The 11,577-nt window shown below is 47.4% G+C and overlaps 4 protein-coding genes across 4 annotated transcripts; 1 reads left to right on the top strand and 3 right to left on the bottom strand.

The window, feature by feature from the left end:
• Positions 1-107: 107 nt before the first annotated feature.
• BDV27DRAFT_133657 (L-ornithine N(5)-monooxygenase) lies at positions 108-2,133 on the top strand. Its single transcript, XM_032068141.1, has 2 exons — positions 108-1,158; positions 1,225-2,133. The coding sequence occupies exons 1-2, from the start codon at positions 284-286 to the stop codon at positions 1,859-1,861; spliced, it is 1,512 nt and encodes a 503-aa protein (XP_031924131.1). The 5' UTR covers positions 108-283; the 3' UTR covers positions 1,862-2,133.
• A 2,771-nt stretch (positions 2,134-4,904) lies between these two features.
• BDV27DRAFT_32562 (ankyrin repeat domain-containing DHHC palmitoyltransferase family protein) lies at positions 4,905-8,159 on the bottom strand. The gene is made up of 6 exons (XM_032076333.1): positions 7,422-8,159; positions 6,532-7,335; positions 6,406-6,478; positions 6,071-6,335; positions 5,908-6,020; positions 4,905-5,853 (listed from the first exon to the last, which is right to left on the bottom strand). The coding sequence occupies exons 1-6, from the start codon at positions 7,725-7,727 to the stop codon at positions 5,201-5,203; spliced, it is 2,214 nt and encodes a 737-aa protein (XP_031924130.1). The 5' UTR covers positions 7,728-8,159; the 3' UTR covers positions 4,905-5,200.
• Positions 8,149-9,781, bottom strand: BDV27DRAFT_133655 (putative cyclin-dependent protein kinase complex component). The gene has a single exon (XM_032068140.1). It carries the CDS (start codon positions 9,223-9,225, stop codon positions 8,452-8,454), a length of 774 nt encoding a protein of 257 aa, XP_031924129.1. The 5' UTR covers positions 9,226-9,781; the 3' UTR covers positions 8,149-8,451.
• Positions 9,782-9,813: 32 nt separating this feature from the next.
• On the bottom strand, positions 9,814-11,395 carry BDV27DRAFT_32561 (putative RNA binding protein). The gene has a single exon (XM_032076332.1). It carries the CDS (start codon positions 11,208-11,210, stop codon positions 10,065-10,067), a length of 1,146 nt encoding a protein of 381 aa, XP_031924128.1. The 5' UTR covers positions 11,211-11,395; the 3' UTR covers positions 9,814-10,064.
• Positions 11,396-11,577: the final 182 nt, after the last annotated feature.

The raw sequence follows: 11,577 nt of genomic DNA, 5'->3' as shown, positions 1-11,577 counted from the left end.
TGTATTTATTATAATTTTATTTTATTTTATTTTATATTTTATATATATATATATTTTAATTTAATCTTTTCAGCGAATTTCCCAGACAAATATTTAGAACGGTGGTCCCCGTACCATCTATCCCCATACATATAAGCTACTCTTCCCTCCCGTCGTTCCTCGTGGACCTTGAATTCCTTCTCATTCCAGCTCTCTACTTCCTGCCCGTTTTGACCTGTTTCATTTCTTTCCTCTCGCTTATCGATCTTCTTCTTACCGTCCAGATTCGACTCAATCCTCATCCATGGAGCCGGTGGAAAGGAAGCTAGAGATTGGCTCCCGTAGCTATCCTAAGATGCCCCTCACGCAACAGCGTCCCTCTGGAGAGCCACCCCGCTTGAAAGCTACACCTAAGGACGAACTCCACGATCTCCTCTGTGTGGGCTTTGGACCGGCTTCGCTGGCTATTGCAATTGCTCTTCACGATGCCATGGATCCTTGCCTGAACAAGACCACTCCCAATTCCAATTGGCAGCCCAAGGTCTGCTTCCTAGAGCGACAGAAACAATTCGCGTGGCACTCTGGCATGCTGGTTCCCGGTTCAAAGATGCAGATTTCCTTCATCAAGGATCTGGCAACCATGCGGAATCCCCGCAGCAGCTTTACTTTCCTCAACTATCTTCACCAGAAAGACCGTCTGATTCACTTCACCAACCTGAGCACCTTCCTCCCCGCTCGGATGGAGTTTGAAGATTATATGCGGTGGTGTGCGCAGAGATTCACACATGTGGTGAGCTACGGTGAAGAAGTTATCGAAGTGACCCCCGGGAAGACAAACCCGAGTAGCACGCTCGTGGACTTCTTTACGGTCAAATCACGGAACTCAGAGACGGGCGAGATCTCTACCAGGATGGCACGCAAGGTTGTCGTTGCCATTGGTGGTACTGCGAAGCTGCCCAAGGAGCTACCCCAGGACCCAAGGATTATGCATTCATCCAAGTACTGTACTACTTTACCTGCCATGCTGAAGGATAGCCGAGAGGCCTACAACATTGCTGTACTGGGCAGCGGTCAAAGTGCCGCGGAAATCTTCCACGACCTCCAAAAACGCTACCCCAACTCGAAGACGACGCTGATTATGCGAGACACTGCTATGCGACCCAGTGATGATTCACCATTGTAAGTGGATGTCTTTGGTACTCCTCGCTACAACAGGGGTAACAATAACTAACAAGGAGAATGTAGTGTTAACGAGGTCTTCAACCCCGAACGGGTCGATAAGTTCTTCGGTCTTTCCCCTGCCGAACGCCAGCGCTCCCTCACGGCCGACAAGGCAACCAACTATAGCGTCGTCCGACTTGAGTTGATTGAGCAAATCTTCAATGACATGTACCTACAGAGGGTCCAAAACCCCGATGAGACACAATGGCAACATCGCATCCTCCCTGGCCGCAAGATCACCCGAGTTGAGCATTACGGACCTCATAGGCGGATGCGGCTTCATGTTCGGGCTGTCAAAGACGAGAAGGACAGCCTTGTTGGCAACGGCAAAGAAACGTTGGAGGTGGACGCACTTATGGTGGCTACAGGCTACAACCGCAATGCGCACGAGCAATTATTGAAGAACTTACAGCACTTGCGCCCCGCGGGCCAGGAAGACTGGACTCCCAACCGGGAATATCGTGTTGAGCTGGATCCGAGCAAGGTTAACGCGCAGGCTGGAATCTGGCTACAAGGTTGCAACGAGCAAACGCATGGACTCAGTGACAGTCTGTTGTCCATCTTAGCGTCACGCAGTGGCGAGATGGTGAACTCGATCTTCGGAGGCGAGTTTGCGGGAACGACGGTGCCGGACACCACTCACATCCGCGCTATGCTATAAAGGAAGACATAGTCCTATGAATTAAAGGTGTGTTGCGTCGAAGATCTCTTTGGGCCCGCTTCTTTTACGCGCTTTAGGCGCTAAAGACGATTATTCTTTAACGAAAGGGTGAGCCAAAGATCGACACCAGGGACAAAGTGAGAGCAAAAAAAGAAAAGAAAGAAAAGAAAAGAAGGAAGGAAAGGGAAACATACCAGAACAATTATTACACTGGTATACGATATTTCATTTGTTGGATACCTGTTCTATTATGCATAGACTATATATGACATTATATTTTTTTGTATATGTTTGTTTGACTATTGTAGCTATGAATTATTCTGCAAGAAATGTACAAAGATTGAAGCAAAAAACGATAGCATCGTAATATGAAAGATTCCAATTCGAATTCTGCTTAGGGGTGTCTTAAACAGTGAATTGGCCACAAAGTTACCTCCGGCGCAGGCCCGCTGGTGCCATGTTCATTGGTCATTGTGGGATATCCACTACAGCACAGAACACCCTGAAAATATCCGGAACTCGGGAAAGAGGATGACGAGATGATACAGAATATTACAGGATTATCATTAGTAGGAAAAAAAAATTTTTGGTAAAGAGGAAAAGACCGTTCAGTTTATAAGATAAAAACAGTAAACAGAAAAGCAAAATTCAAAGGACGAGAGGGAGGAAGGAAGGGGTGGGAACAAGAAAAAAAGAAAAAGACATTGGTTGAGGTGGACATTTTGATGATGACGCCTGATAATCTGATCAGATAAAAAATTTTCGTTATCAGATGGCGCCATTCCACAAATACGAATCAGTCCCATCAACTGGAAATTAACAAAGACTATTAACCATGGCTGAGGCTGGCGCGCCTCCGGCTCTTTTCTCCCACGTCTTTATTTGGGCTCGCCCGATGCCAAGGAGCCACCCACCGGATAAGAAAAGCCAGAGGAAGTAGGCCCCACTGATTGATTACGAGGAGTAAAGAGTGGGGGGTTATATTTTATTTTTATTTTATTTTATTCCTCCCCCCCCCTTATGTGAGATGGACCTGCAGAAGTGTTATCCTTTTCGTTCTTTTTACTCTTTTTACACTTAGTCGCCTCTTTAAATATAAATGCAAACTCTCTTTGGCTCTTGGCTATGGCATTGATACATTTTAGTCACTCGCTCTCTACTAACTAGCTCATGCAAGGTGGATTCGCTTCTTTTCGCTTGGTTTCCGAGGTCTTTTGCACGGGGATACACCCTAACTCCTTGGTTAAGTAACCGATTGATTATTGATTGATAATTTAATGCGGATCCTCAGTTCCCACCTACCATGCCTCTGGACCCATCTTCCTCCAGCCATTCCCGACCTGGAACTAAATTACTCAATCATTCGATCGTTTATGGAAATGTGAGGAATTTTACACACCATCATGCCACCCACATCTGCCTCGGAGAACATCACCTGTCTCAGATATCCCGATGATGATCACATTTTCCTATACAGTATGAAATGGAGGTGTACATGGACAAGGGCCCAAAGCGACAACGCAGATCACTTCCTCGTTATAGACCAGAATTTCTGGTGTTATATTTCGCTCTGGGGAAGGGGACTGTCTTTCTCTCTCTCTCTCTCTCTCTCTCTCTCTGTGTGTGTGTGTGTGTGTGTGTGTGTGTGTGTGTGTGTATTAATTTTTATCTATTTATTTGAGTTTAATTATTTTCCCCCTTAGTTTATCATTACCTTTATTATTACTATTGGGCTCATCCTTCCTTTTTCACTTCTTCCCCTTCCGCTTGTTTTACTGCAGGTCTCGCTTGGTTGCGACCCGGTAAATAGCTAGTTCCTTGGCTGCGTGGTTGACTAGCTACGGAGTATGCGCATATTCCAGACCAGCCCATCTACAACTTCGACAAGGATGATCATAGGCACAGTAATGTCAGGTACGGTCAGGGACTGCGCTACGGAGGAGTAGTAAGGCTGATAGTGATGTTTCAGGCGAGTCGATTACACGGCCTTCGTACTTGGTTCTGGATCATACTTCCAACCATGGATAAATCGCATCAGATAAGACAATATAAGCATAGAACTTCATCTAATCAATCTAAGCGAGCAGCAAGCCAGACCCAGAATTTCCTCGCAGACTGGTAACCGTTATTTCAAGTAATGACAACCGAAGAACAGTGGGAATCAGATAAAAAATTTCCGTTTTAGAACCTCCTTCCGAGATAAGATCTTAGTGCGACAAATTGACTTTGCGCTAAAGCTGGGTTTTCTTGCGACATCGGATGTTTCGGCTCCGTGTATATACGTATGGTATGTATGCGTACGGACGGGTATGGTTGAAATGAACCTAGGTATGGAACTTAACCTATCCGGGATTGATCAAGGATGATTCTCCCTGACGAATGGTGGTAGACCACTCGGGCGTTTTAGCCGTGCATCAGTTTCGGATTGTCGGTAGGGTGGCAGTAGATGGAGGTGAGAGCGGTTGTAATATCCGATCGATCGCACTTGTGCTGCAGGCAAGAGATTGAATAGGAGGACCCTTGGTTATATAGGTAAATGTTAATCTATCCTCGTAGAATTGCGCCGAGGAATTAGGCTCTCTACGAGGAAAAGCTGCAGACCTGCGTACTAGTAGTAGTCTGCCCTAGTTTTTGTGGCTCTCACCCGTGCACAATTGAATGAACTATACTGGGCCAGACTTCCTTCTCCAATATTCACGTCTCCCCTTTTTGCCATGACGTGCATAAATATTGGCATCTGGCCCTAACCATGGTTTTAAAGAGTTATGTCTGCTCTGTTATCCCTTAGCCCTTAGGTTGATATGAGAACAGTCTAGGCTGTGGTGAACTTGGCCCAAGTATATCTGTTATGAAGTGTTATAGTTTGCTTCAACGCTGAGCTGTTAACAGTTGTATTGCTTACACTACGGAGTAAAATCAACAGACCCGCTCGCTTAAGTAATTGACCTCGTCCCAAACCAACCGAACGCTATCATAAGCAATACGTTAAGACGTTTCAACGCAAATCGAATTTTTCTGTTACACAGCTCGCACCAATATCAAAGGAAACAGGATGGGATTTATTCTTAACGGGAGCAGATTAAAAATAGAAGCTGGCTCGGCTCGGCTCAGCAAAGTCTCTATAACGGAAAGCACAACATGAAATAGTTAAGCACAACATAATACAAGGAAAGTAAAGGAGTAAATAGGTATACCCTCCATGAACATTTGACCCAACCAGGCGTATCAATGCAGTGTCGTCCAACATCGTAATACTTGCGCTTGAAGAATACAGTGCTTCTAGAACCGGTCGCAGGAACACATACTAGGATCTGGCCATCCACCAACGGAAACTCAGGCTTAGACACCTTGTTCCGGGTCTTCGACTGCTAGACTCCGATACCCACCACCACTATGCATGCGGGACGGAGTCTCATACATGCGGTTGTAGTTGATCATTTCACCACCAAGCATAGCCGCGCCTGGTTCTCGTTTTCCAAAGTACGGAGCTGGGTCACACCAGAAATCTCGACAATTGGTGACAACGCCCCGCGAAAACGGGTTTTTGGGTCGGACAGCACGTGGGCCGTCACGTAGCCCATCTCGCGCAGTAGCAAAGAATGTATCTATACCAAGAAGAGATGACCATTGCTGCAAACAACCATGTTTACGATGGCGAGGAGCACCCTGGGTAAGGGCGGGATTTGGACCTTGGCCAGAAGACGTTAGACCGGCAGCATTGAGGGACGTTGTCCCAGCCGCTACTGCAGAGGCAAAAGCCCGTGAGCTAGGATAGCTTCGGTCAACCGAATGTCCTCTCATGTTCTCATATGTCGTCTGATTACGAGAAATTTGGATCATCTGGACAGCGACGAGCATGGTGATCCAGACCAGCTGAATGCATACCCATAGATCGAGAACAAGAGTAAACGTATCACGGAGTACGAAGTCACAAAGAGTTTCGTTAATGACGTTACACTGGGGCTGCGTGGGTGCTGGCAAGCTGTTGATATCTAACAATTCTGGTTAGGCTGCTTATCCGAATGAAGAGGCAAGTGGAAACTTACAATTAAAGGTTAGCTGCACGAAAAGGACAATACCAACCTCCAAGCAGGTAATATATAGAACAAAATGGCGCAGGTTATTTGCTCCGACGCAATTATCAATCCAGGGACAATGGCTGTTTGGGTTTAGCTCGTGGCTTGCACAGGCGGCCAAGTAAATACTCACTGGTCATGTTTCGCAACGCAGCGCGCACAGCGTTTGCAATGCTTGCTCCGCAAGGGTCTTCGGACCATGCAACTAACGCAGAAATTTTCTTCGTCAAACTTCCACTGTTCGAAGAGCTCCGTAATGACTGCTTTTTGTTGGTTTCTACTGTCAAGTTTTGGAACGAACCCAGGGTCTTCAACCATTGAGTATATGTAGAAATAAGTTGTCAGGAGGAAAAATATAGCAAAAAGCCCATTAAGTATAGGAGATGTAGAGTAGGTCACTAGAAGTCCATTAATGATTAGTAAGGCTTCCCTCCCAGGATAATCGAGAGTTCCTAAAACAAGACATACCCGGCAGTACGTAAAAGACGTATCTGAAGCCCACCCAGAATAGGGAGCCTGCAAAAACGCCGGATAAATAAGGCTAAATTGCAAATCAACAACAGCACAATAGCCTTTAAGGCAGCCCAAACTTACTGTTTTCTGCAGAATCCGATATTCGGAAGGACCTTGGCTGGCGGCCTTCTGCGCTACCCACTGTAGCCCGAAGACGGTCACAAGCATCATTGGGATAGCAGCGTAGACGACCATACTGCTCAGTATCCACACGGCTGCGAAAACAATGGCGAAAGGCCAGAGGAAAAAGAACTTGGACATTAAGCTCTTGTTACGTACCCAAGATGTCAGTCCAGAAGAGGAAACCTTCACATTCCCATCGAAGTCATAACCATATTCATCTAAAGCACGATACCACACGCGCGTGGTATTCATCTCCCCGGCCACCACTGCCGGCGTTTTACCATCCCTGGTCTTTGCAAACTTATCCGCGCCATACTCGATCAATTTTAGAACACAGGGTAAGGACCCTTTCACGAGGGCCCAATGGAGGGGAGTAAGCCCGCTCTCATCGACAGCATTGGCATTAGCGCCCCATCGCAGGAATAAATCCACCAAGGCAGGATACCCTTTGTAAGCGGCCCACATCAAGCCAGTATGTCCTTGTTGGTCGACGACATCCACCGGTATTTCTTGGTGCAGAAGTAGCACCAGTAAGAAGGCATTTCCATCGATAGTAGCCAGGTGAAGAATGTTGTAGCCTTGGACATCGGTAAGGAGAGGGTCGGCACCCTGTTGAAGCAGGAGGTGGACGATATAGTAATGACATCGTTGAGCTGCCCACATCGCTGGTGTAGCTACAGATTCGCCTCCTTTCGCATTGACGTCGGCACCAGAGTCTAGCAAGAACTTGCACATGGCGTACTGGTTGTTGATCGCAGCCCACTAGAAGAGGAGCCATTAGGTCAGTAAGTGTTCTAACTGCTGATACCAAATGCATGAAAGGCACCGAAGTCGATCGAGATACGAACGTGTAATGGGGTGATCCCTTCCTCATCCTTATGATTGGCGCTGAACTTCTTCTCGTCGAATAATCTTTGCATAGCAGAAACCTCCCCTATCCGGGCAATCTGCATGATATCTTCACCAAGGGGGATTGATCCCCTGGTAGCTCCACGCTCTGAGTTCATTGCCTTAAGCTCAACACTGGCATCTTCCTGGGTAACCTTTGGAGGGATGGCTCGGCCTTTGCCGCCGAATGCGGAGGGTGGACTCGAACCCAGGGTTGCAAAATTGCCGTTGGTGTGTGTTCCTGTCGAAGAATTCCCGGCGGACATTTCTGTCTACAATCCCCAGAAGATCGTTTCAAGAGGGTGGGCGCCTGTAATGGTCCTTGGAGGTGGAAGAAAGCGTGACAAACTAATTTGTGCACGGGGAAACTCGTTCGGCGGTGACTGGTTCTCTCTCCACACGATCTAAAGAAGCATTGCTGAATCAAAACAAATAAACAGTCTATTAATCGATAAAACTGCCCAGGGAGATACGGTAATCTGTGATGCAAGTACCGGAGGTTTTGACGAGGAGACAAAAAAGAAAACGAGAAAGAATATACTAGAGACTTGAAGGGTGAGGCTGCTTCTTTTTCTTTGGTCGGGGAAAACTCTCCGCGGACACTAGCAAATCACTGGCTCGCGGAGTACGGAGGTAAAAGTAATTAATGCTTTTATTTGCTCGACTGTCAATATTTTTGAATCTCAGGAATACTAAGAAATAACTATTCTCTGTCCATCAATAAACGGCCTAGGACTGTGCGTGTTTCCTTTTGAATCCCATTAATTATAACAAAACCGGATTACTCAGCCGTAAGAGATGGTGGGAAATAAAAGATATTGAATTAGGCAACCGCATTGTGATGCTACCTAAGTGACGGGCGAGTATTTGGATAGGCTAACCATACAACATAGAAGAAACAAAAGAGAGGGATCCTATAAACATCCCGAAAGCCATCGGCTTACATACAATAATAGCAAATTCATGCAGGGAGCTGGTAGCATTAGTATACTAACTGGCAATATCACTGTAATAGCCGACATTCTCTTCGAGAGCCCTTGCATGATTGGTGAGCATAGAAACATCAACTCGCAATTCAAAATCAGCCAGAAAGCAAAAGCTAATCTCGAGCTTCGAAAGTTCGCGTTCAGTCACTCCGCCAACCTTCGCAATGCGACTATGAGGATAACTAAGATCTTCCAGCGCTTTCATCGCTACTCGAAGACCAGCAAGGACCAGACGATGCATGTTTCTATGGTTCAGTGATATAGTTCTTTCGACAGTAACCATTCGGGTAAGGTACATGCTTGTAGCAAGATAGACGGCTGTTGACATTGGGCAGTAGCGATGAAGCCGCAGGAGGTAGTCCTTTAATGTGATCGAAGGCACGCGCCTTGAGAGAAACCTCTTGGAAAGTATGCCCAGTTGGATAAGATCGCGTCCCGCATCATTATAGCCTGCAGGGCAACAATGTATCTCAGTACCGCTTACGGGGGTGGCTTCCCCACTGGACACGCTATCACCTTGAGCCCTGTCCTTGGCCAGGGGAAAAGCATCTACCCGACAGTCGTCCAGGTTGTCAATGGGGGTCTGCTTAGCAAGCAGTTCGGTATAAACGCAGAGCAGTCCCAATGCTGAAGCTGGCGGCATTTGATCGATATCATCGCTCTTCAAGGCACCTTCCTTGTCCTCTCTCGCGGGTCCCAGATCGGACTGTGTCCACCGAGAAACTACGTCCGACTGCGGATCATGAATTGCTCCATCTTCGGAGCTGTACCCCGTCATTGCGACAAGCTGTAGACTTTTGATGGGATGGATGTAGTAACGCGGAGCGATACACCTAGCCTACAGGTGTATACCAAGCAGTCGGATGAGCATGGCATTGTGGGACTAAGCCCAGGGTACAAACATTACTATGCCGGCACTGAGTTGTAAAGAGATGGCACGCAGGTGTCTAGAGAGACAAGTGAGGAGGGGTAAGACCGAGTGCCTATATTCAAGCCACGTAGGTGGGGTGTGATAAACAAAACACATGTATAGGCGTGAAAAATTAACATAACAAACCCATCCACAGGGCTTTGGTCAACGCACGGGCAATCTCCTTGTTGTGGGAGTTCAGTTGTTCAGTTCATTCCGGGTTTATTTCACGACCGCACGTGTATTCTAGACCTTTGAAGTGATCGAAGCATCTGGCTAAGGGGAATCTGGGGTGCAGAATGAGGGATTTTGACTGATACGTACGGAGTACGGAGGACATCCCAGAATTAATTAAATTTAAGGAATCACATGATACCCGGCCCTCCCTCGATCTTGGACATACTGGGTTGATATAGACCGCGGCCCTAAGCTTCGAGATGAAATTGAAACTCGCAAGCCATATTTGACTGCACGGAATGATAAAAAAGTGACCAAAATTATTTACCTACAGTGTACTTAAATTGATGGACACACGAGCTGCCATAGTTCAATGGCTTAAACAACACTACCATTGGGAAACCTGCCGCCCGCCAAACCCAAATATCAAGGAAAACCTCACAATTGAATATCCAGACAATTCCAGACCACCGATGCCATGCAACATACGGTCTGCAACCCGTCCAACGCGCCGTGCCGTGGGATAAAGATCAAAATAACCTTCGTGAATGGCAGCCGTATTGTCGGCTGCCCCTATCATAAATTATCCGCTCGTCAGGTCGCCGGGTATAGCGGCGCCAGCCACTTTGCGACTCCATCTCGCGCAGTAAACCCTCCCGGCTATGTCTCCTCCACGCTTCTCTGCGTATGCGCTCCGCTGCTTCTGACATTCGACGGTTACCAACATGGATAATGTGAGGCTGAGCACGTTCGCTAGATGCACTCATTCTTCGACAACGTTCCTTGAACGGCCTTTCCAGTGAACTAGGGCGATAGGTCGTACCACTATCCGCTGTGCCATAGTCCCTGTTGGGGTCATTGACGGAGGGGCTGTGGCGATAAGATCGAACGTGGTGACGCTCTCGTTCTCTGTCTCTAGTCTCTCTGGCCCTGTTGGTGTTCTTCACGTACTCTACGTCGCGCGCGAAACGCACCTTTCGGCGGTCTGGACTGCGGGCCCGCTCTTCGCAGGGATTGGCGCGATGATGATTATGGATTTCAAGAATACTGGCTTCCCATCTAGGATTTTCGTGTTCAGAGATCAGCTTCGTGTCTCTCGCTTCGCGAGAGCCTCCGGAAGTTCGCCATGATCGAGGGTAGTGAGCAGAGACATCAGCCCCATCTGCTACAATGTCCGATCCGAAACGGCCCCTTGTTGGGGACCGGATTAATCGTTTCTTTGGAGGTGGGGACCACAGAGCCCTTCGCTGTGCCCGCCTTTCATTTTCAGGCTTTCCGACAACGAACATCTGGCGGGATCGGTGGCGTCCTCTTGGCCTACATAGACTTCCTCTATCTGAGTCTATGTTAACTTCATCAGAGCTTGATTCCCACTCCACTTCCGATTCAGTTTCTGAATCTTGGTCTGATTCGGCAGTCCTGTCAAGAAACGGAAAGCGAAATCTTAGCGGCCGGCTTCGCATTAGCGATGTTCTTATGAAAGTATTCGAAGACACTTTTGCCTGCCTTGGCTTTCTCGGCTCGATGATCTTGTATCGAGTTGGATCCATCATGCGTAGACTCTTCGGCTGGGCATGTTGAAGATAGAGAACCGCAGGGCCCCATCCTAGAGGGTGGCAGCAAGTGCCTGTGCCAAATACACTGGTCCGAATGAACTTTTTGGTTCGAACTTCCATCTGACAAGCGTATCAATCTTTTAGCAAAACGCGCCTTGGTATTTTGAGATAGCTAAAGGGCTCGACGATGGCCATAGAGTGGGATACGGAGTTTTGGAGGGCAGCGGAGACAACTGCTGGTTTTAGATAAGCTAGGAACGCTAAGTATAATGACCCTAAAGCCTTCTGAGCATAAAGGGCGACAATAATGAATAAACACTCTCCTGAGACAAAGGACAGGTGAGAAAAAGAAACAGATGCTGCATATCTTTGGTGCTGATTAGGAAGATATGAACAAGCAACCCATGGACAAGAGATCAGTGACCAGAGTCATGGGTTCTGCGCTCCTGATTATTGGGCATATCTCGTTTTGGGAAGCAAAGAGGGG

This window comes from Aspergillus caelatus (assembly GCF_009193585.1).
Source record: "Aspergillus caelatus strain CBS 763.97 unplaced genomic scaffold BDV27scaffold_188, whole genome shotgun sequence".
In the NCBI taxonomy this organism is placed as follows: domain Eukaryota; kingdom Fungi; phylum Ascomycota; class Eurotiomycetes; order Eurotiales; family Aspergillaceae; genus Aspergillus; species Aspergillus caelatus.
This window is presented reverse-complemented; position numbering and strand designations above follow the sequence as displayed.

What these genes read in the sequence shown, in the direction of transcription:
- BDV27DRAFT_133657 (XM_032068141.1), top strand. Translation starts at nt 284, where the DNA reads ATGGAGCCGGTGGAAAGGAAGCTAGAGATTGGCTCCCGTAGCTATCCT. An exon ending in CCCAGTGATGATTCACCATT is followed by an intron (nt 1,159 to 1,224) that starts GTAAGTGGATGT and finishes AGGAGAATGTAG; the next exon opens with TGTTAACGAGGTCTTCAACC.
- BDV27DRAFT_32562 (XM_032076333.1), bottom strand. Translation starts at nt 7,727, where the DNA reads ATGTCCGCCGGGAATTCTTCGACAGGAACACACACCAACGGCAATTTT. An exon ending in CGTCTTTTACGTACTGCCGG is followed by an intron (nt 6,336 to 6,405) that starts GTATGTCTTGTT and finishes ATGGACTTCTAG; the next exon opens with TGACCTACTCTACATCTCCT. An exon ending in TGCGTTGCGAAACATGACCA is followed by an intron (nt 6,021 to 6,070) that starts GTGAGTATTTAC and finishes AAACCCAAACAG; the next exon opens with CCATTGTCCCTGGATTGATA.
- BDV27DRAFT_32561 (XM_032076332.1), bottom strand. Translation starts at nt 11,210, where the DNA reads ATGGAAGTTCGAACCAAAAAGTTCATTCGGACCAGTGTATTTGGCACA.
- BDV27DRAFT_133655 (XM_032068140.1), bottom strand. Translation starts at nt 9,225, where the DNA reads ATGACGGGGTACAGCTCCGAAGATGGAGCAATTCATGATCCGCAGTCG.